At 40.5% G+C, this 24,567-nt stretch overlaps 1 protein-coding gene across 1 annotated transcript in view; it reads left to right on the top strand.

The window, feature by feature from the left end:
• Positions 1–24,567, top strand: part of LOC126439536 (aldo-keto reductase family 1 member D1-like) — a 47,178-nt gene that overhangs the window by 16,335 nt on the left and 6,276 nt on the right. The window contains exons 2-3 of the mRNA XM_050090570.1: positions 5,657–5,816; positions 20,961–21,058. Of these exons, the coding sequence (XP_049946527.1) occupies positions 5,657–5,816; positions 20,961–21,058 (258 nt within the window). The remainder of the gene's footprint in view (positions 1–5,656; positions 5,817–20,960; positions 21,059–24,567) is intronic.

Here is a 24,567-nt window from a genome sequence, read left to right as displayed (position 1 = left end):
TGACCACTGTTCTAGAAGAAATGAAAATGAATAAAGGACAAATATCAACTGCTATTCTCTGTGGAACAGTAGCATCTTCACTAGACTTTTACATCTACACAGTGTGTGAGACACTGCATACCTCCTAGTACCAAATGCTCATTGATTTGATTTGTTTTAGCACAAGTATTTACTTACGTATTAAGTTTCCAGGATATTGGTACGTCCCCCATCACACTTTAAGCACATTTCCATATGCCTCCATGCTCTTCTTGACGTATTCTTGAACATGTCTGGTGTTATAGTCTGAAATACATCATCAACAGTGTGTGCAATTCTTTGTTCATAGCATGACGACGAGCAGACATATGCACTTTAATGACTCCCCTAACGAGCTGTCAGGTGTGGTGAGGACAGACTTCTTGGTGGCCATTTCGAGGGAACTGGTGTTACTGTTGAACCACGACCTATCCACACCCTGGAAGTGTTCATTTAGGAACTCGGGCACTGCAAAAGCATAGTATGGAGGTGCACCATCTTGCTCCAACTGCGTGTGTACTGTGAGGCCCCTTTTCCTCTAGCTGAGGTATTAATCATATTCGTAGCATGTGCAAATAATTTGCACCATTGACAGTCCCTTCCATAAACTGCGGTCCAAGCAGATGTTGCAGTGTCTTTGCAGCCTGTATCAGTACATGAGGCAGGTTTCTTTCTAACTCGACTATGTGATGAGGATTCCCTTTGACCCAAATGACAGTACAGGGTGTCCACAATGAGACTCCAACATTTGAACTCATAAAATCTGAGGAGAAACACAATTTATTGACGAACAAATACAGGGAAATCATACTGCAGCTCATCAAGTTTTCATACACAGGTGGACGGTTCAGTACCCTTTAACACGGGCACCACGGGTAGCGTGAAGAATATCAAGTCTGTAATCGATTTTGTGCCATGTGTTGCGGAGCATCTGTTCTGTGACAGAGTTGATGACAATTCTTATGCGCTGTTTCAAGTCTTGCAGGTCCTTTAGTGGTGTAGTGTATACCCGATATCTCACATAACCCCACAAGAAAAAATCGAGGGGGGTTATGTCGGGCGAACGTGGCGGCCAAGGAATTGGACCTCCACGGCCAATCCATCGTTGCGGGAATGTGTCATTTAAAAATATTCAGACGCCAAGGCTCCAATGGGGTGGTGCACCGTCCTGTTGAAACATCACATTTGGCTGCAGGTCTGTTATCTGTGGCATGGCAAATTGTTCCGACATGTCCAGGTAGATGGCTCCATCCGCAGTCGGCTCCTGAAAGAAAAATGGCCCAACAATGCGATTTATCATCAAACCACACCACACATTAACTTTCGGACTGTCACACATGTGTTCCCTAGGTGCATGTGGATTTTCAGACCCCAGATGCACATTGTGACGATTGACTGCCCCTGATACGTGAAAGGTTCCCTCATCAGTAAACATCATGCGTGATAAAAATGTCTCGCCCACGGCAATGCAATCTAACATGACACGTGCAAATTCTTCTCGCTTTGATCGATCATCAGGCTTGATTTCTTGCACAACCTGCACTTTATATGCGTACAAACGTAATCTCTGATGCACTTTGTGCACTGTTGAACATTTCATACGAAGTTCTCGTGCTGCCTGTCGCACTGACTTCTGTGCACTTTGTTCAAATGACCGCTGCACTTGTTCCACATGATGTTCGCTGATCCCAGGCTTACCACCACCGTGCCCTTTCGCAACACTCCCAGTAGCCAAAAACTGATCAGACCACTTCTTTATAGTCTTCAACGATGGGGGCGCTTTGTTGTAAACTCGACGAAAGTTTCTTTGCACTTGTGTTGCCGATCTTGTCTCTGCATACCACCAGACCACTTGTGCACACTCCTTCATATCCTCCATTTTGCTAAAACAATTGAAACTTGTTGAGTTGCTCTGTCTGCCCTTTCAGGATTCACAGGTCCACCATCTGAAATGAAAAAGATGTAGGATATTAAAATGTTCGAGTCTCATTGTGGACACCCTGTATTTATAGTAAGTGAGGTGTAATATATAACACATTCATCTGAAAACATGACCTTGGCACAGTTCACTGCATTTGGAAATTAAGTATAAAATGTGGCATGCTAAAGGGCACTCATCTGGTAACTTACTTACGAACTCCATTCAGAAAAATCTCACCTTAAGGACTTTTTTTCATGTGATCTCACATTTTTGTCCTCAGTATACCAAGTTCTGAGGCACATTTCCATGTCAATTTTGTAGGAGATTGTTCAATTGTAGCAGAGACTCCGGCACTTCTTTCATCTTGTGTCTTCTTCCTTCCACTCTGCAGCCTGTCTTTAAGAGTGCCAAAAACAAAAGTACGCCTCTCCCGATCCAGAAGTGTTGCCTTTTGCAGTTGAGCCTTATTAAATATTTGCTTCATTTTGTATACCCTCGTCACCAGTTTTGTAAACCCTAATTGTCAGTTTTGTAAAGGCCTCGTCGCTACTGCTGTGGAGGCCAAGTTGCCACTGTTGTTACAGTAGGCCAAGGTTGTGAGTTCGTAAAATGGCTTCTGGTGCAGTACACTCCTAAAACAATTTCTCCCTGCCACTATTACACAGCCATGCCCCAGGGTCAGGTAACAGGATAGGAGAATGGAGATTCTACAACACTGCAACAAATTAGGACCAAAGTCACACAAATGAGTTAAAAAGGTTTACTTATCTGTGTGATTTGTCGAATAATGAAGTCTGCAACACTATATTTAATGTAACACAAAAAAGACCCTCAATGGCTGAGTGCAAATAATCATAGGTAAACTTCACAGTACATAGCAAATGCAATTTACAACAACTGTCTCTAAGAGTTCACTAAATGACTTCCCTGTCTAAGTCAGCCCTGGACGATGATCTGTAATCACCTTGTCACTAAATGCTCCTCAATAGTGGTGATGATGATGATGATTTTGGTTTCTGGGGCACTCAACAGTGCAGTTATCAGCACTTGTACAAATTCCCAGTCTTTTCACCTTCCAGTCTCACTGATTCCTGAATGATGAGGACAACACAAACACTTAGACCCTGAGTGGAGAAAATCCCCAACTCAGCATTCTGTACGTGGTGATCTCAAAGATCTGGAAGGCAGGATGGACCAAGAAAAGTATGCATATATCCCTGGGCAACATGTCACCACTACAAGCAAGTTCAAGGAGTACCAGCATGAGTTTATTGTACTCCCCTGGCAACCAAACAACCCAGATTTAAACCCAATCAAGAATATGTGTCACCATGTTGATTGGGCTGTTCATGCCATGGGGCCTCAACTGAGAAACCAAAAATGGATTTGAGGAGAAAGAGTAATCTAGCACCATCGCTAATATTGCGCAGAATGCTACACACTTATAGTTAATAGAGCAATGTAAACAATCAATTATTGACAAAATTATTTAATTCCTCCCCACTCCACCAAGAGTGTCTTTCCACCGTCCACCTAACCTTCGTAACCTCTTAGTTCATCCCTATGAAATCCCCAAACCACCTTCCCTACCCTCTGGCTCCTGCCCTTGTAACCGCCCCCGGTGTAAAACCTGTCCCATGCACCCTCCCACCACCACCTACTCCAGTCCTGTAACCCGGAAGGTGTACACGATCAAAGGCAGAGCCACGTGTGAAAGCACCCACGTGATTTACCAACTGACTTGCCTACACTGTGATACATTCTATGTGGTAATGACCAGCAACAAACTGTCCACTCGCATGAATGGACACAGGCAGACAGTGTTTGTTGGTAATGAGGATCACCCTGTGGCTAAACGTGCCTTGGTGCACGGCCAGCACATCTTGGCACAGTGTTACACCGTCCGGGTTATCTGGATACTTCCCACTAACACCAACCTATCAGAACTCCGGAGATGGGAACTTGCCCTTCAATATATCCTCTCTTCCCATTATCCACCAGGTCTCAATCTCCGCTAATTTCAAGTTGCCGCCACTCATACCTCACCTGTCATTCAACATCATCTTTGCCTCTGCACTTCTGCCTCGACTGGCATCTCTGCCCAAACTCTTTGCCTTTGAATATGTCTGCTTGTGTCTGTGTATGTGTGGATGGATATATTTGTGTGTGCGAGTGTATACCCGTCCTTTTTTCCCCCTAAGGAAAGTCTTTCCGCTCCCGGGATTGGAATGACTCCTTACCCTCTCCCTTAAAACCCACATCCTTTCGTCTTTCCCTCTCCTTCCCTCTTTCCTGACGAAGCAACCGTTGGTTGCAAAAGCTTGAATTTTGTGTGTATGTTTGTGTTTGTTTGTATGTCTATCGACCTGCCAGCACTTTCGTTTGGTAAGTCTCATCATCTTTGTTTTTAGATATATTTTTCCCACGTGGAATGTTTCCCTCTATTATATTCAAATTATTTAATTGGGTAGATAAAAAATCTATTCACCAAGTGGCAGCAGAACACACACATAAAAGACTATTGTGATTGGCACGCTTTTGGAGCCTGTGGCTCCTTCTTCAGGCAGAAGGATTGAAGGGGAAGGAAGAAGGGTGAAGGAAAAGGAGTCTTTCATTCTCATCCTATACTATAAGTCTCCTCTGACATGCAGTTCTGGGTGACTTTCCCGAAATCTACCCTTTTTCCCAGACCTCTCCAGTCCTTTTCCTTCACCCTTCTTCCTTCCCCTTCAACCCTTCTGTGTAAAGAAGGAGCCACTGGCTCTAAAAGCTTGCCAATCACAGCAGTCTTTTATGTCTGTGTTCTACCGCTGCTTGGTGAGTAGAATTCTTATCTATCCAATTAAATAATTTGAATATAATAGAGGGAAACATTCCATGTGGGAAAATTATATCTAAAAACAAAGATGATGTAACTTACCAAACGAAAGCACTGGCATGTTGATAGACACACAAACATACACACAAAATTCAGGCTTTCCCCCCCCCCCCCCCCCCCCCCCCCCTCCCCTAAAGTAAGTCTTTCCACTCCCGGGATTGGAATGACTCCTTACCCTCTCCCTTAAAACCCACATCCTTTCGTCTTTCCCTCTCCTTTTTTCCTGATGAAGCAACCGTTGGTTGCGAAAGCTTGAATTTTGTGTGTATGTTTGTGTTTGTGTGTCTATCAACATGCCAGCACTTTCATTTGGTAAGTTACATCATCTTTGTTTTTAGATACAATTAAATAATTTTACACTTATAGTTAAAGTTTTTTTACACTCTTCTTCCTAGTGGCATTGCATGAAATACATGTTCCAGTAAATTGTTGATGTGATGGAATAAAAACTGAAAAAAAAAAACATTTGCAGCTTTAGTTTGAGGTGGGAGTGATGGTTAGGAGGAAGAATTGAGTACTGAAGCCCTTATGGAAATGCAACGTTTCTCAACTAATTTTGATGATAAATCTTCTCGGATTATCAGCCAAATCGAGGTGTTGTTCTGTGGCAGAGTAACATCTTGACTCAGCTAATAACCAAAGAAGACTTCATTACTGAAGCCTTTCTGCCTTTACAATTATCTGCAGTGGCTTATTGAGCATTCAACTCCCATGTACACACCCATTGACAATGCTTTAGTGTCACTGTTATAACTTTACTGTAAGAAAGCAGAATATTTTAGAGTCAAGAGTTAAATGAGATTAATGGGTGGATGTCCTTCCTTTGCTTCCCTTTTCAGGTTAGTAAGCTTGAGCCCCATGACAGATCCGGTAGTGTCACGTATTGCAGAGAAGTACAAGAAGACGACTGCTCAAGTGTTACTGCGTCACACCGTACAGCGAGGCATTGTGGTCATCCCAAAAAGTGTCAACCCTGATCGCATCAAGCAGAACTTCGATGTAAGTGATCATACCATGTTTTGGTTGTTAGTCAGTTTTGAAGCTTTTTGGTCACACTTTATTTTTACTCTTTACCTGATATTAGGGCTCATATAGAGGCATATAGACAGTTGTTTTTTCCTCTCACTATTTGTGAGTTGAACAGGAAAGGACGTGACTAATAGTGTGTAATATTACCCTCCCACACATCACCATTAAATTTCTCTGTCTCTGCAAAAGTGTCGAAAGCTTAGAGAGGCATAAGATATACAAGACTTTTTACTTATCTTCATTTTCTCTTGTTGTTGGCTGCAGTTCTCGCATCTAGGGGTAGACTCTTGAAGCTGAAATGTTAATTGTGGGGGTTCCAGATGACTAGATAGTTAATGTAGTACTTTCTGTTGCTATGACTTTCTTTTTCACTACTGGCCATTAAAATTGCTACACCAAGAAGAAATGCAGATGAGAAATGGGTATTCATTGGACAAATATATTATGCTAGAACTGACATGTGATTTCACTTTCTCGCAATTTGGGCACATAGATCCTGAGAAATCAGTACCCAGAACAACCACCTCTGGCCGTAATAACAGCCTCGATATGCCTGGGCTTTGAGTCAAAGAGAGCTTGGATGGCGTGTACATGTACAGCTGCCCATGCAGCTTCAACACGATACCACAGTTCATCAAGAGTAGTGACTGGCATATTGTGACGAGCCAGTTGCTCGGCCACCATTGACCAGACGTTGGTGAGAGATCTGGAGAACGTGCTGACCAGGGCAGCAGTCGAACCTTTTCTGTATCCAGAAAGGCCCGTACAGGACCTGCAACATGCAGCCATGCATTATCCTGCTAAAATGTAGGGTTTTGCAGGGATCGAATGAAGGGTAGAGCCACTGGTCGTAACACATCTGAAATGTAACATCCACTGTTCAAAGTGCCGACAATGCGAACAAGAGGTGACGAGACGTGTAACCGATGGCACCCCATACCATCACGCCGGGTGATACGCCAATATGGCGATGATGAAAACACGCTTCCAAAGTGCGTTCACCGTGATGTCGCCAAACACGGATGCAACCATCATGATGCTGTAAACAGAACCTGGATTCATCCGAAAAAATGACGTTTTGTCATTCGTGCAGGTTAGTCGTTGAGTAAACCATCACAGGTGCTCCTGTCTGTGATGCAGCGTCAAGGGTAACCACAGCCACGGTCTCCGATCTGATAGTCCATGCTGCAGCAAAATGGCATCGTGCAGATGGTTGTTGTCTTGCAAACGTCTCCATCTGTTGCCTCAAGGATCGAAATGTGGCTGCACGATCCGTTACAGCAATGCGGATAAGATGCCTGTCATCTCGACTGCTAGTGATATGAGGCCGTTGGGATCCAGCATGGTTTTCCGTATTACCCTCCTGCACCCACCGATTTCATATTCTGCTAACAGTCATCGGATCTCGACCAATGCAAGCAGCAACGTCACGATACAATAAACCGCAGTCACGATAGGCTACAATCCGACCTTTATCAAAGTTGGAAATGTGATGGTATGCATTTCTCCTCCTTACATGAGGCATCACAACAACGTTTCATGAGGCAATGCCTGTCATCTGCTGTTTATGTATGAGAAATTGGTTGGAAACTTTCTTCATGTCAGCACGTTGTAGGTGTCGCCACCGGCGCCAACCTTGTGTGATAGCTCTGAAAAGCTAATCATTTGCACATCACAGCATCTTCTTCCTGTCAGTTAAATTTAGCATCTGTAGCATGTCATCGTGGTGTAGCAGTTTTCATGGCCAGTAATGTATTTTATCCCATTCTTCTATATCACGGTGACTTCACAATCTCCATTTTCATAAAACCAACAATTACTTTGTTATTGACAAAACTAAAAAACTTGTGCATTTCCATCAGAGGCATATTCACTACTACCTACATTCTGCAGTCCTCAGAGTATTCCAAAGAGTTTACAAAGCAAAAGAGTGTACAAACTTTTTTGACGAATGAAGAATCTTCACCAAGTTATATCATTACTTTATAAATGAGGCCAGAAATTAATTTTATAATTAGCATTAGATTGCATAGTTAATAAATGAATTTTAAGTATGCCAGATATTTTTTGGTTTCAAATATTTCTAAAATGAGAGTAATTTTAGCTGTACATATCGATTGTAACAAATTAATTTCTTTTTATACATTTTAGCCAAAATATAATACATTGTATACAAAATCATATGAAATTCATTTAGTGAAACAGCTGGGATAATGTTAACCCATACTAGATTCGAGATTAATCCTGCTATTGGCTACTCCAACATAAAAAAAAGGCAATGCTAGAGGAGGGTGTCCCATTACAAGTGCTACTTGGTACCCTCCACCTTGCATCTTATGATGGCTTTTGGAATATGTATGTAGATGTAGAATAAAAATAGACATTACAAGTCTTGCACTAGTGGAGGTGATTTGAAGGGAATCATTTTAATGCCGCACGATAGCAGTCCTTCTTCATCTTGAAAAATCTCATCCTGTATCATTATTTTTATTTTCCCCAAGAGTCAGTTATAAATTGGGTTTCATCACATCAGTTAAAAAATTTTTGTATGAGGTTGTTATAAGTTTGCGAGATTTTGACAAGTAATGTTGAGATTCCTCCATTTTGCTTTGCACTGATCTAGTGTTCTTTGAATCCTCAGTCCAATGGAGCCAGTACTCCTTGTAGGCATAAAAAGACTGTGGGCATTATTATTTTGTGAAAGGTTATAGCATATTCCACTGCATATTCCACTGTAAACTACTGGGTTACTTTGTTTATTTGCAGTATAAGAAATGCGAAAATTGAAAATAAAGCAAGCTTCCACATAGAGAACCACCCCGCGACCCACGGATTAGTGTTCTGTACTCTTTCTACATCATCTACATCTACATACATACTCTGCAATCCACCATATGGTGCGTGGTGGAGGGTACCTCGTACCACAACTAGCATCTTCTCTCCCTGTTCCACTCCCAAACAGAACAAGGGAAAAATGACTACCTGTATGCCTCAGTATGAGCCCTAATCTCTGTTATCTTATATTTGTGGTCTTTCTGCAAAATATAAGTTGGCAGCAGTAAAATTGTACTGCAGTCAGCCTCAAATGCTGGTTCTCTAAATTTCCTCAGTAGCGATTCACGAAAAGAACACCTCCTTTCCTCCAGAGACCCCCACCCGAGTTCCTGAAGCATTTCAGTAACACTCGTATGATGATCAAACCTGCCAGTAACAAATCTAGCAGCCCGCCTCTGAACTGCTTCTATGTCCTCCCTCAATCTGACCTGATAGGCATCCCAAATGCTCAAGCAGTACTCAAGAATAGGTCTTATTAGTGTTTTATAAGTGGTCTCCTTTACAGATCAACTACATCTTCCTAAAATTCTACCAATGAACCGAAGATGTCTATCTGCCTTTCCCACAACTGCCATTACATGCTTGTCCCACTTCATATCGCTCTGCAATGTTACGCCCAAATATTTAATCGACATGACTGTGCCAAGCGCTACACTACTAATGGAATATTCAAACATTACGACTGCAGCCTGGAAACTATGCTAACACAAATGGCTTGTGCCTCACCAGGCTTGTGCCACAATTCTTCCTAAACGCATGGCCATGTAGAGCTCACACTTAGTCAGTTTTATTTCTAGCCGAGGCCACCATAAAATTGGAGGAAACTGGTGGTGACAAATAGGCATGGTCTCCCTGTCAGTTTGCTTCCCACATGAACAGCACTGACAGTTTGTTTGTCAGTTTGAAAGTGCATGCTCAAAGGGTTTAGCAATGTGTTAACAGTGACCATTATTGTATTTTATGCACAAGTATGGTTTTGCTATCAAAATGACAACATTTGTTGTTATAATCGAATACACTGATATTTGTGTATGCCTAAATACTGTCAGTGTTTTGATACCTTCGAGTGCAAACTTACAGACTGTCCTCCTTAAAAGTACACTCATGATCCAAAATGTGATGAGCACTGTCCACTGTGAGATAAGAGTTCCTCCTGGTGGCATTGTGGACGTGTGATGCTGTAAGGATAGTGTACAAGCAGAGCAGACAAGTGTGGAATCATTCTACTGACAAATGCGGACATCTGCTGATGTAAAAAATGTTGACAAAGGACACATTGTTACAGTCAGGCCCCAGCGAACAGGCACCTCAAAAATGGTGAAGCTGTTAGTGTGCTACTGTTGTGGATAGAGGACAGTGAAACTGTGAGTAGGCAACAAGCTGTCAGACTTCCACATCTCGAGTCACAGGATGTGGAGGTCGGAGGTTTGCTGGTCTGGAAAGCGGTGTCTAATGACAGAGTACAATAACACAGGAGGCACGAATGTTTCGGAGCACGCCATCCCGCATACTTCGTCGAATGTGGGTTTTTGCGGCACGTGTGACACATCGTCATCATCAGTTGCAGTTGCTGTGGGTACTAGACCACAGAGATTGAACTGTGGATCAGTGCAAACTTTTAGCCCGGTTGGATGAATCACATTCTTTGTCACACCAGGTCGATATTCTTGTCTGGATACACCATTGTCCAGTGAACGGCTGCTCGAAATGTGCATCGTGCCACAGATATAGGTCAGTGGAGACAATATTACACTACATGGGATATTCAACTCATAGTAATTGAAGACACAGTAACAGCTGTGGACTTCGTGAATAGTACTGCAATGCACCAGCATCCCTTTGCCCTCGATGTCTTCCCTGATGGTAATGGCTTCTTCCAGCAGGGTAACGTCCGTGCTACAGTGGTTTGAGGAGCATAACAGTGAGCTCACATTCATGTCTCAGTCAAGTTTATATGCCAACTAGCTCTGCAGATGACAAAGAAATTGAAGAAATGTATGATGAGATAAAAGAAATTATTCAGATAGACAAGGGAGAAGAAAATTTAATAGTCAGGGGTGACTGGAACTCCATAGTAGGAAAAGGGAGAGAAGGAAACATAGTAGGTGAATATGGAATGGGCCTAAGGAACGAAAGAGGAAGCTGCCTGCTAGAATTTTGCACAGAGAATAACTTAATCATAGCTAACACTTGGTTCAAGAATCATGAAAGAAGGTTGTATACGTGGAAGAAGCCTGGAGATACTGGAAGGTTGGTTGGTTGGTTGGGTTTGGGGAAGGAGACCAGACAGCGAGGTCATCGGTCTCATCGGATTAGGGAAGGACGGGGAAGGAAGTCGGCCGTGCCCTTTAAAAGGAACCATCCTGGAATTTGCCTGGAGCGAATTAGGGAAATCACAAAAAAACCTAAATCAGGATGGCTGGACGCGGGATTGAACCGTCGTCCTCCCGAATGCGAGTCCAGTGTCTAACCACTGCGCCACCTCGCTCGGTGGGAAGGTCGCAGATAGATTATATTATGGTAAGACAGAGATTCAGGAACCAGGTTTTAAATTGTAAGACATTTCCAGGTGCAGATGTGGATTCTGACCACAATCTATTGGTTATGAACTGTAGATTAAAACTGAAGAAACTGCAAAAAGGTGGGAATTTGAGGAGATGGGAGCTGGATAAACTGAAAGAACCAGAGGTTGTAGAGAGCTTCAGGCACAGCATTAGGGAACAATTGACAAGAATGGGGGAAAGAAATACAGTAGAAGAAGAATGGGTAGCTTTGAGAGATGAAATAGTGAAGGTAGCAGAGGATCAAGTACGTAAAAAGACGAGGGCTAGTAGAAATCCTTGGGTAACAGAAGAAATATTGAATTTAATGGATGAAAGGAGAAAATATAAAAATGCAGTAAAAGAAGCAGGCAAAAAGGAATACAAACTCTCAAAAATGAGATTGACAGGAAGTGCAAAATGGCAAAGCAGGGATGACTAGAGGACAAATGTAAGGATGTAGAGACGCATATCACTAGGGGTAAGATAGATACTGCCTACAGGAAAATTAAAGAGATCTTTGGAGAAAAGAGAGCCACTTGTATGAATATCAAGAGCTCAGATGGAAACCCAGTTCTAAGCAAAGAAGGGAAGCAGAAAGGTGGAAGGAGTATATAGAGGGTCTATACAAGGGCAATATTCTTGAGGGACAATATTATAGGAATGGAAGAGAATGTAGATGAAGATGAAATAGGAGATATGATACTACGTGAAGAGTTTGACAGAGCACTGAAAGACCTGAGTTGAAACAAGGCCCCAGGAGAAGACAACATTCCATTAGAACTGCTGACAGCCTTGGGGGAGCCAGGCCTAACAAAACTCTGCCATCTAGTGCGCAAGATGTATGAGACAGGCGAAATACCCTCAGACTTCAAGAAGAATATAATAATTCCAATCCCAAAGAAAGCAGGTGTTGACAGATGTGAAAATTACCGAACTATCAGTTTAATAAGCCACAGCTGCAAAATACTAACACTCATGATCTGCAGCAATGTTCTGAATTCTTTACAGATGAATGGAAAAACTGGTAGAAGCTGACCTCGGGGAAGATCAGTTTGGATTCCATAGAAATTTTGGAACACGTGAGGCAGTACTGACCCTACGACTTATCTTAGAAAATAGATTAAGGAAAGGCAAACATACGTATCTAGCATTTGTAGACTTAGAGAAAGCTTTTGACAATGTTGACTGGAATACTCTCTTTCAAATTCTGAAGGTGGCAGGGGTAAAATACAGGAAGTGAAAGGCTATTTACAATTTGTACAGAAACCAGATGGCAGTTATAAGAGTCGAGGGGCAGGCAGTGGTTGGGAAGAGAGTGAGACAGGGTTGTAGCCTCTCCCCGATGTTATTCAATCTGTGTATAGAGCAAGCAGTAAAGGAAACAAAAGAAAAATTTGGAGTAGGAATCAAAATCCACGGAGAGGAAATAAAAACTTTGATGTTCACCTATGACATTGTAATTCTGTCAGAGACAGCAAAGGACTTGGAAGAGCAGCTGAGCGGAATGGACAGTGACTTGAAAGGAGGGTATAAGATGAACATTAACAAAAGCAAAATGAGGGTAATGGAATGTTGTCGAATTAATCAGGTGATGCTGCGGGAATTAGATTAGGAAATGGGATGCTTATAGTAGTAAATGAGTTTTGCTATTTGGGGAGCAAAAGAACTGATGATGGTCAAAGTAGAGAGGATATAAAATGTAGATTGGCAATGGCAAGGAAAGCGTTTCTCAAGAAGAGAAATTTGTTAACATCGAGTATAGATTTAAGTGTCAGGAAGTCGTTTCTAAAAGTATTTGTATGGAGTGTAGCCATGTATGAAAGTGAAACATGGACGATAAATAGTTTAGACAAGAAGAGAATGGAAGCTTTCGAAATGTGGTGCTACAAAAGAATGCTGAAGATTAGATGGGTAGATCACATAACTAATGAGGAGGTATTGAATAGAATTTGGGAGAAGAGAAATTTGTGGCACAACTTGACTAGAAGAAGGGATCGGTTGGTAGGACATATTCTGAGGCACCAAGGGATCACCAATTTAGTATTGGAGGGCAGCGTGGAGGGTTAGTGATATGGGCCTATAATTCACCAAAGCACTCCTATTTCCCTTTTTGGGTATTGGTGTGATTTGAGCAATTTTCCAGTCTTTAGGTACATATCTTTCTGTGAGCAAGCAGTTGTATATAATTGCTAAATGTGGAGCTATTGTATCAGCATATTCTGAAAGGAACCTGACTGGTATACAGTCTGGACTGGAGGCCTTGCCTTTAGTGATTTAAGCAGCTTTGCTACACCAAGGATATCAACGTCTATGTTTCTCATCTTGGCAGTCGTTCTTGATTGGAATTCAGGAATATTTACTTCATCTTCTTTGGTGAAGGAGTTTCGGAAGATCATGTTTAATAATTCTGCTTCAGTGACCCTGTCATCAGTGAGTTCACAGTTGTTGTCGCGCAGTGAAGGTATTGATTGTGTCTTGCCGCTGGTGTGATTTATGCACGACCAGAATCTTTTTGGGTTTTCTGCCAGATTCCAAGACAGAGTTACGTTGGACAATTATAAAAGAATCTCGCATTGAAGTACGCACTATATTTTGAACTTCTGCAATCTTTGCCAATATTGGAGATTTTGCATTCTTTTAAATTTGGCATGCTTTTCATTGCTTCTGCAACAGCGATCTGATCCATTTTGTGTTTCATGGGGGATCAGTACCATCACTTATTAATTTATGTGTTATATACCTCTCAATTGCTGTCAATTCTATCTCTTTGAAGTCATTCCACATCTTTTCTATGCTAATTTGATCAGATCAGGAGGGGTGGAAACTGTCTCTTAAAAAGGCATTAAGAGCATTTTTTATCTTTTTTAAGTAGAAGTACTTTGCATTTATTTTTGACGGTTGTTGGTGTTACTGTGCAAGTGACACAATGTGTTACCCCACGCTGCATGAAAACGTTGCATTCCACACAGCTGCACTCTCCCAAAGCAGGAATCACATGCTGTACAAGGAGGTTTCAATAATGTACAGACGTCCTGACAGGCCCTCTAGGTGTATTCTTTTCAAAGAAGAAGAAATGAAGAATAAATTTCTTGTCAATCCAGACCACACACTCTCGTACAGTGAGTGAAATTGTCTGTTCATGCACAACACTCAGTTTAACAGTATCCCAAATTTGGCATTTCTGTGTATTCATTGCACCTCGTAGTACCTCAACACTCCGTAGAAAGTTGCCTGGCCACATGTTATCAATGTCAGTTCATGCCAGAAACCAAAGAGCAAATTCAGAACATTGCTGCAGATCATGAGGTTTCAGTTGCTGCACTGTCTGGATCTTGTACAGGTTATTGTTGTTGTGGTCTTCAGCACAGAGACTGGATTGATGCAGCTCTCCATGCTACTCTATCCTGTGCAAGCTTCTTCATCTCCCAGTACCTACTGCAACCTACATCCTTCTGAATCTGTTTAGTGTATTCATCTCTTGGTCTCCCTCTACGATTTTTACCCTTAACTCTGCCCTCCAATACTAAATTGGTGATCCCCTGATGCCTCAGAATATGCCCTACCAACCAATCCCTTCTTCTAGTCAAGTTGTGCGACAAATTTCTCTTCTCTCCAGTTCTATGCAATGCCTCTTCATTAGTTATGTGATCTACCCATCTAATCTTCAGCATTCTTCTGTAGCACCACATTTCGAAAGCTTTTATTCTCTTCCTGTGTAAACTATTTATCGTCCATGTTTCACTTGCATACACGGCTACACTCCATACAAATACTTTTAGAAACGACTTCCTGACACTTTATACTAAATGTTAACAAATTTTTCTTCTTGAGAAACACTTTCCTTGCCATTGCCAGTCTACATTTTATATCCTCTCTACTTTGACCATCATCAGTTCTTCTGCTCCCCAAATAGCAAAACTCATTTACTACTTTAAGCGTCTCATTTCCTAATCTAATTACCGCAGCATCATGTGATTTAATTCGACAACATTCCATTATCGTCATTTTGCTTTTTTTGATGTTCATCTTATATCCTCCTTTCAAGACACTGTCCATTCCGTTCAACTGCTCTTCCAAGTCCTTTGCGGTCTCTGAGAGAATTACAATGTCATCGGCAAACCTCAAAGTTTTTATCTCTTCTCCATGGATTTTAACTCCTACTCTGAATTTTTCTTTTGCTTCCTTTACTGCTTGCTCAATATACAGATTGAATAACATTGGGGACAGGCTACAACCCTCTCTCACTCTCTTCCCAACCACAGCTTGCTCCTCGACTCTTATAACTGCCATCTGGTTTCTGTACAAATTGTTAATAGCCTTTCGCTCCTTGTATTTTACCCCTGCCACCTACAGAATTTAAAGGAGAGTATTCCAGTCAAACTTGTACGCGTACTAATGTAAAATAGACCGCAAAACATTCTGCACCGTTGACCGCGGGATGGCCAATTCTTGTGATATTGTACGAACACTAGCACTACCTGAGCAATGCAGTGCGTGGTCAGTTACAGCAACAGCAACAGCAACCTCGTCAATAAATTCCCGTGGTGTAGACTGCCTTAGTCTTCCATGTGCCACTCCAAGCTCATCTGTGTTTTCAAATTTCATTATCATTGTCCTTAAACCATTTAATGCTATCGGACCTCTTCTCAGACTTTTCAGTCAGCAATACTCTTTCAGTGCAGCTCTGTAATTGTACCTATTAACATAAAACAGTTCCACTGACAGTGAAACCATACCGTTCACTCACATTTTGGCTTGTCAAATGACAGTGTGGATGTCGCACTGTCATACAAATAGTGTACAGCACCAGATTTGCAACTGGTGACCACAACTGAAACTCATTTGTTTTCCAACATTATTCAGTTCTGCAATAACGCATTAGCATATCTACCAGGCTGCACTGCTATATAATGATTACAACCCACACTGGACATCCGTGAGTAGCTGCACAGAGACACACAATGTTTAGTTTGTAATGGCTTCGTAGTTCTAAATCCAGGTTTGAAATCCAGTCAGAAGTTTCTACAGGCAAATCGTGAAGGTCTTCCATTTGTTCCTTTGGATGCTTTGAGGCAACATTCAAGTGTTACGTGAAAAATGTTTGTTGCTCGTTGCCGCAGTCACGTGGAAGGGAGAATTTGCATACTATTGGTGCAGCAACACTCCACATCTGCCTTGGCCAGTTCTGATCCAATTTAGTGTGTGCCAGCATCATAAGGATTTTTGGTTGCTCACAGAGAATATTGAGTAGTTGGTGACACTTCATGTTAGACTGCTCCTGTCATTGATTGTTCCTAATCCTTGCTTGTTGAAGTTATTATCCTGCAAACTAATTGCTGTGACCCACACCTATATCTACATCTATGTGATTACTCTGGTATTCACAATAAAAAGCCTGGAAGAGGGCTCAATGAACCACCTTCAAGCTGTCTTTTTACTGTTCCACTCTTGAAAAGCGTGTGGAAAAATGAGTGCTTAAATCTCTCTGTCCGAGCCCTGATTTCTCTTATTTTATTGTGATGATAATTTCTCCCTGTGTGCCGGCCGTGGTGGCCGTGCGGTTCTAGGCGCTGCAGTCCGGAACCGTGGGACTGCTACGGTCGCAGGTTCGAATCCTGCCTCGGGCATGGATGTGTGTGATGTCCTTAGGTTAGTTAGGTTTAATTAGTTCTAAGTTCTAGGGGACTGATGACCTAAGATGTTAAGTCCCATAGTGCTCAGAGCCATTTTCTCCCTGTGTAGGTCGGTGGCAACAGAATTTTTTCGCAATTGGAGGAGAAAATTGGTGATTGAAATTTCATGAGAAGGTCCCGTCACAATGAAAAACGTCTTTGTTTCAATGATTGCAGCTCCAATTCACGTATTGTGTCTGTGGCATGATACGTGATAATATATTTTGTGATAATACAAAATAAGCTGCCCTTCTTGAACTTTTTTGATGTCATCCATCAGTCCCACCTGATGCAGATCCCACGCCGCACAGCAATACTCCAGAATAGGGCGGACAAGCGTGGTGTAAGCAGTCTCTGTAGTAGACCTGTTGCACCTGATGAATCGCAGTCATTGGTTTGCTCTACCCACATTATTAACTATGTGATTGTTCCAATTTAGGATATTTGTAAAACAGTGGTTTTGTAGACCTCAGTTGCTCAGTTTTTAATAATTAAATTTCTGAATGAATTGGCAATTCTGGGTTGCTATTTATTCTTGTCCACATATTCAAAATCAGTTGTGATTTTTTTTTTATTGACAGTGGTGGAATATTACCAAGGACCAGTAGCCAATGCATGTTTGTGGGATGAATACACCCTGTGATTGCTTGATTGAGCTGTGTCTCGATTATATTAGGGCGAGCACTGTTTATCCAGGTATTCTGCAACTGAGTATGAAAGAACTAAAGCTGATGATTTGAGAACTGTTGCGCTGTCCCAGGTAGTTCCCATTAACTTATGGATTATATTGTTGTGAGTTTTGATTTTAATTGTCACATTCTGGAGTTGGATTTTTAACATGAAAGACCTGTCGAAGGTCATGTCTAGGTATTTTTGAGTGTTACAATATTGGAGAGTCAGATTTCTAAATATGATAGGTATGTAGTTTGCTTGTTTAGTCCATAGGTCGAAAGTTTGATGCCAGGTCTTTTGAGGATTCAGTCGAAGAGGATTATGTTTGAAGTATTCGTCCAATCTCTTCAGGCCTGATGAGCTTAGTGTTGCTTCAGCTTCCCTAAAGCTTGGATCCTGAGAGATTAAAGCAACATCATCAGTGTAAATAAATTTCCTGTACTTTGTTTCTGGAAGGTTGTATGTATAAAAACAGAAACTTGTGGGATACCATCATTTATTTTGTGAAATAAATAATTTAATTTAATTACTGTCTGTGATTTGGAATCTCTGTATGGTTCTTACATCAAAATGTTTTCCAAAGATCTGTTAAAAGATGGTATAGGCGTTACATGGACTTACAATTCTTATTCTTTGAGCTTCACTATTTAGAAAACTGACAAATTTTGCAAGATTTCTGCATGTGTTCATACAGCAGTCCCCTTAACTTTGTGATCCCCATTCTAATTGGTGAAAACAGTATATAACTTACAGATGTAGCTTCAGAACATATATTCAGTGTTTGTCTTTGGTGAATTATCTATTAAATTAGAGCAGCAGGCAATGATTCTCAGATTCAGTATGATTATAGTTTAATTTATTGTCTTAAGACATACTTGCCTGCAGTGTCGTAAATGTAGTACCACAGGTCCAAAAAGTAATCATCATCTCTCTTAAGATCGGTTTGTCCCATTAGAGATCTTCCTCCATCTTTACAACTGTTTTACTCATTCTAGGAGGCCTACAGTTTAATGTGGAATTAAAATAGTAATGCATCTAGATTTTTCCCATATGTGGTGTTGCCAAAGATAAAAGCCACATTAACTACAAGAATAAATTTACAACACTCCAAGGATAGAATCCCAAACCTGTGAACTTGTAGTCTGTCACATAGGCATCAAAGTGCTGTAGATTTATCATAATTTTATTTCAAAAATGTGAATACCTTTGGCTTCAAATGTTCATGACAGTGTGTCTTAGTTGTAACGTAATAATGCTAAATCTGAAAAAGTTCTTGATATTCACAGTTGTATGTGTTAAATATATTTAACATCTACTTTAATACAATATGTGTTCAATAGTAAAAGGACAGCACAAAAATAGTTATGAATTTTGAACAGTTAGTGTGCAGCTCACATGATATTATGGTAGTAACAGAAAATGAGGAAATGCCAGAAAGTACATTGGATGTAACCTTACATCATGTCAGCTCAGTTGACATGTTTTACCACAATGTTGAAAATATATTTACAACTCTTGTGAATCTCTGTGGTGGTCTAGAAAGTTCGCAGCTTCTACATTGAACACCAGATGTCAGAAGCAGCTGGAATTGGTGTAAAAATGTCTGTTCACTCAAACACCTACTACTGTCACTTCGTAGACATCAAATTGCACAAGCAGACATTATACTGCATTATGGATGCTGATCTACACTTTGATGTTGTGTTTTATATGTATAAATTGGCTATGAAAGGAATTTAAATCAAAATTTCATCAGTTTGCTGTTGTATTTGAATACAATAATTCTTTTTGTTTCTTTAATTCAGTAAATACAACTAAATTAAATTGATTTATGTTTCTGTACCACAATACCAGAATAACAGTATTTAAAGTAGAAAGAATTCCAACCACAGATTTCTGCAAACAAGTTATAACTTTGGTGAGGAGGAGGGGGGGGGGGGGGGGGGGATAAAAAAATAAGTTTGCATTTATAGTGGTTACCTATGAGTTTCATAAATGGTACTTTTAATTACATATACTTATCTAGAATCACCACTGTTACTATGTCCAACATTTTTCTTCTCTTCAAAATCATGTTTAACTTCATTTGCTCTCATTGATGTCTATTCAGGCATAGTTCAGTCCTTCCAAGGCTAACCAGAGTGTACATGTCTGTGGCACAACAAACAGTTACATCTAGAAAGTGGATGAATATTCTGTAGGCAGGGTTACAACTCAAACAGTTTTATATTGTGATCCATCTAAAGAGAATTTCATGTGCATAAAGTGACAGCAGAGCTCGCAGGAAACATAAAGTGATACTATTTATTTGTTAATATATTTTGTTTACACAGGCAGATTTTAATTACATTTAACAAACTTTTGTCCAGAGTCACAGTTTTCTTGAATGTGATTGCATTTCATTCACCATCGTATTATTGTACCGTTCCACGTACAATCACGACAGCACGTAAACACATTATTACTCCAATAATTTGTATGCTGTATCCAATAACCGAGGTTAATACTTGAAAAATACTTTTGTATGATAGGAAAATGTTTAACTCTAGAATTTTCTTTCGTTTGATGTGTGTGCTCCACAAAAGAATGAAAATTCCAAATCCGATCTGTAGTCTGATATGTCATTTAATTGTGTCTGTCTAATTGTGCACATTATTTGTAACATATAGGCATCATAAGTAGGCAGGATATGTAAACTAGCTTATGGCTTTACTTTTACCATATACCTTACCTCTGCTTCATTTAGTCATTGCATGGTACATCCTCTGAAACTCTCAACTATCTCTGGTTGTTTCAGCTTGCCCAGATTCCATCTCTTTAATTTCCCATCCTTTGCACCTTATTGTGATAGCTCTAATCAAATACACTATTGCCCACTCCCAGAAATTGTGCCTTTGCTGCAGACCTTACTAGTATACCTGTATTGTGGCATATCAGCAATGTAAGGAAAAGATAACTCACCATAAAGATGACACTTCGAGTTGCAGACAGGCACAACAAAAAGATGCACAATAGCTTTCAGCTAACGCCACCAGAGATGACAGCCGTGTGTACGTGAGGTGTACTTGCTTGCACGAATGCACGTGTCTGACGAAGGCTTTGGTTGCAAGTTGTTGTGTAAGTGTCTTTTCGTTGTGCCTTTCTGCAACTCAGTGTGTCATCTTTACAGTCTGTAGCAATCTGTTTTTTCATTGTATCATGGGTATTCCAACCTGGAGTTTCCATTGTTTGTATTGTGGCATACTTTCCTCCTCCCCCCCCCCCCCTCCCCCTTCCCCCACCGTCCTTCCAAACAAACTGCTGCACACACCTGTACACAGTTTCTGAGGTATTAAATGAAAACCTGTCATATACCTGTGATACAATAACATTACCATTCAGGAAATTTTCAGATTTTCGATTTTGAACTGACGCAAGAAGATATGGATGAACTAGATGCTCTTGACAAAGGACCAAAGGGCCGAATGTTTAATGATGCTATTGCACCAGAGTAAGTATTCTCTCTTCTCATTGCTTTATTCGTTACTGTGTATTTGTTGGTTGTGAGTCTATGGCAGCCTAGCAAGTATGTTTTCCACCTTTATATAATAGTACAAGGCGTATTCAGAAACTAAGCACCATTCAGTCACAAAAAGAAAAGACACAAAATCTTTAATTTTCATTTCAATAGGGTCTTCAGGTGCAATGAATTTATTGAATGGTTTCATGATGCCTTCTGCTGCTATTCACTTTATCTTATGTGCGGTGTACGAGTTTGGCCTCAGACCATTTTCAAGTGCTAAAATGGAAGCATTATTACCTTGGATACATTAGTGTCACTTGTGATTTTGGCAAAGGAGCAATTCATATCTCTAGATATATTGGGCGCATTATAACTTACTTTGTGGGCAATTCTTTAATGGTATATTGTGCCATGTATGTCCTTGTGGCTATGACTGCATGTAATTGTCATTAAATAAATTAGTAAAGGTTTCTTGATACCTCCGGTTCACATTACGTTCAAACAGTTGTTGCAAAGCTCTTATATATAAGTTCGATGTTTTAATGTATTTAACACTAGGGAGATTATAATTTCTTCTCAATTACATTTAATTATTGTTCATCATTGGTATAAATATGAGTGTAAGTAATTTCTTTAAAGTAACTTGAAAATATTTTCTCTGTTCTTGTGGGAGCATGTCAATTTAGAATAGTTGTTATGAAGATTGAAGAAATTGAAGAAATGTATGATGAGATAAAAGAAATTATTCAGATAGTGAAGGGAGACGAAAATTTAATAGTCATGGGTGACTGGAATTCGAATGTAGGAAAAGGGAGAGAAGGAAACGTAGTAGGTGAATATGGATTGGGAGTAAGAAATGAAAGAGGAAGCCGCCTGGTAGAATTTTGCACAGAGCACAACTTAATCATAGCTAACACTTGGTTTAAGAATCATGATAGAAGGTTGTATACATGGAAGAACCCTGGAGATACTAAAAGGTATCAGATATATTATATAATGGTAAGACAGAGATTTAGGAACCAGGTTTTAAATTGTAAGACATTTCGAGGGGCAGATGTGGACTCTGACCACAATCTGTTGCTTATGACCTGTAGATTAAAACTGAAGAAACTGCAAAAAGGTGGGAATTTAAGGAGATGGGACCTGGATAAACTGAAAGAACCAGAGGTTGTACAGAGTTTCAGGGAGAGCATAAGGGAACAATTGACAGGAATGGGGGAAAGAAATACAGTAGAAGACGAATGGGTAGCTTTGAGGGATGAAGTAGTGAAGGCAGCAGAGGATCAAGTAGGTAAAAAGACGAGGGCTAGTAGAAATCCTTGGGTAACAGAAGAAATATTGAATTTAATTGATGAAAGGAGAAAATATAAAAATGCAGTAAATGAAGCAGCCAAAAAGGAATATCTCACTAGGGGTAAGATAGATACTGCCTACAGGAAAATTAAAGAGACCTTTGGAGATAAGAGAACCACTTGTATGAACACCAAGAGCTCAGATGGAAACCCAGTTCTAAGCAAAGAAGGGAAAGCAGAAAGGTGGAAGGAGTTTATAGAGGGTCTATACAAGAGCGATGTACTTGAGGACAATATTATGGAAATGGAAGAGGATGTAGATGAAGACAAAATGGGAGATAAGATACTGCGTGAAGAGTTTGACATAGCAGTGAAAGACCTGAGTCAAAACAAGGCCCCGGGAGTAGACAACATTCCATTAGAACTACTGACGGCCTTGGGAGAGCCAATCCTGACAAAACTCTACCATCTGGTGAGCAAGATGTATGAAACAGGCGAAATACCCTCAGACTTCAAGAAGAATATAATAATTCCAATCCCAAAGAAAGCAGGTGTTGACAGATGTGAAAATTGCAGAACAATCAGTTTAATAAGCCACAGCTGCAAAATACTAACACAAATTCTTTACAGACGAATGGAAAAACTAGTAGAAGCCGACCTCGGGGAAGATCAGTCTGGATTCCGTAGAAATACTGGAACACGTGAGGCAATACTGACCTTACGACTTATCTTAGAAGCTAGATTAAGGAAAGGCAAACCTACGTTTCTAGCATTTGTAGACTTAGAGAAAGCTTTTGACAATGTTGACTGGAATACTCTCTTTCAAATTCTAAAGGTGGCAGGGGTAAAATACAGGGAGCGAAAGGCTATTTACAATTTGTACAGAAACCAGATGGCAGTTATAAGAGTTGAGGGGCATGAAAGGGAAGCAGTGGTTGGGAAGGGAGTAAGACAGGGTTGTAGCCTCTCCCCAATGTTATTCAATCTGTATATTGAGCAAGCAATAAAGGAAACAAAAGAAAAATTCGGAGTAGGTATTAAAATCCATGGAGAAGAAATAAAAACTTTGAGGTTCGCCGATGACATTGTAATTCTGTCAGAGACAGCAAAGGACTTGGAAGAGCAGTTGAACGGAATGGACAGTGTCTTGAAAGGAGGATATAAGATGAACACCAATAAAAGCAAAACGAAGATAATGAAATGTAGTCGAATTAAATTGGGTGATGCTGAGGGAATTAGATTTGGAAATGAGACACTTAAAGTAGTAAAGGAGTTTTGCTATTTGGGGAGCAAAATAACTGATGATGGTCGAAGTAGAGAGGATATAAAATGTAGACTGGCAATTTCAAGGAAAGCTTTTCTGAGGAAGAGAAATTTGTTAACATCGAGTATAGATTTAAGTGTCAGGAAGTCGTTTCTGAAAGTATTTGTGAGGAGTGTAGCCATGTATGGAAGTGAAACATGGATGATAAATGGTTCGGACAAGAATAGAATAGCAGCTTTCGAAATGTGGTGCTACAGAAGAATGCTGAAGATTAGATGGGTAGATCACATAACTAACGAGGAGGTACTGAATAGGATTGGGGAGAAGAGGAGTTTGTGGCACAACTTGACTAGAAGAAGGGATCGGTTGGTAGGACATGTTCTGAGGCATCGAGGGATCACCAATTTAGTATTGGAGGGCAGCATGGAGGGTAAAAATCGTAGAGGGAGACCAAGAGATGAATACACTAAGCAGATTCAGAAGGATGTAGGTTGCAGTAGGTACAGGGAGATGAAGAAGCTTGCACAGGATAGAGTAGCATGGAGAGCTGCATCAAACCAGTCTCAGGACTGAAGACCACAACAACAACGTTATGAAGATCATATAAAAGTAAAATTAGTCACAGTACTCTAATGTAACGGTATTGAAAATTATGAAAATGGGCTAAAAACTGCTTTATAGTTGCATAATGTATCACATTACAGTCATATTTATTAATGAGTGTAGCAATAATTATTTTTTATTCTATGTTTCTGTAATGCTTAGTCATAGAACTGGTGAAGCATTGTCTAGGAATCTTCGATTTCTTTCTTCTGAGAAGGAAAGTTGCTACTCGCCATGAAGTGGAGATGCTGAGCTGCAGATAGGCACAACAAAAAGATTTTCACATTTAAAGCTTATGACCAACAGCCCTTGTCAACAATAGACGCACACACGCACAC

The sequence above is a fragment of the Schistocerca serialis genome, unplaced genomic scaffold, assembly GCF_023864345.2.
Source record: "Schistocerca serialis cubense isolate TAMUIC-IGC-003099 unplaced genomic scaffold, iqSchSeri2.2 HiC_scaffold_1329, whole genome shotgun sequence".
NCBI classification, from domain to species: domain Eukaryota; kingdom Metazoa; phylum Arthropoda; class Insecta; order Orthoptera; family Acrididae; genus Schistocerca; species Schistocerca serialis.
The sequence above is the reverse complement of the archived record's forward strand: the minus strand, read 5'-3'. Positions and strand labels throughout refer to the sequence as shown.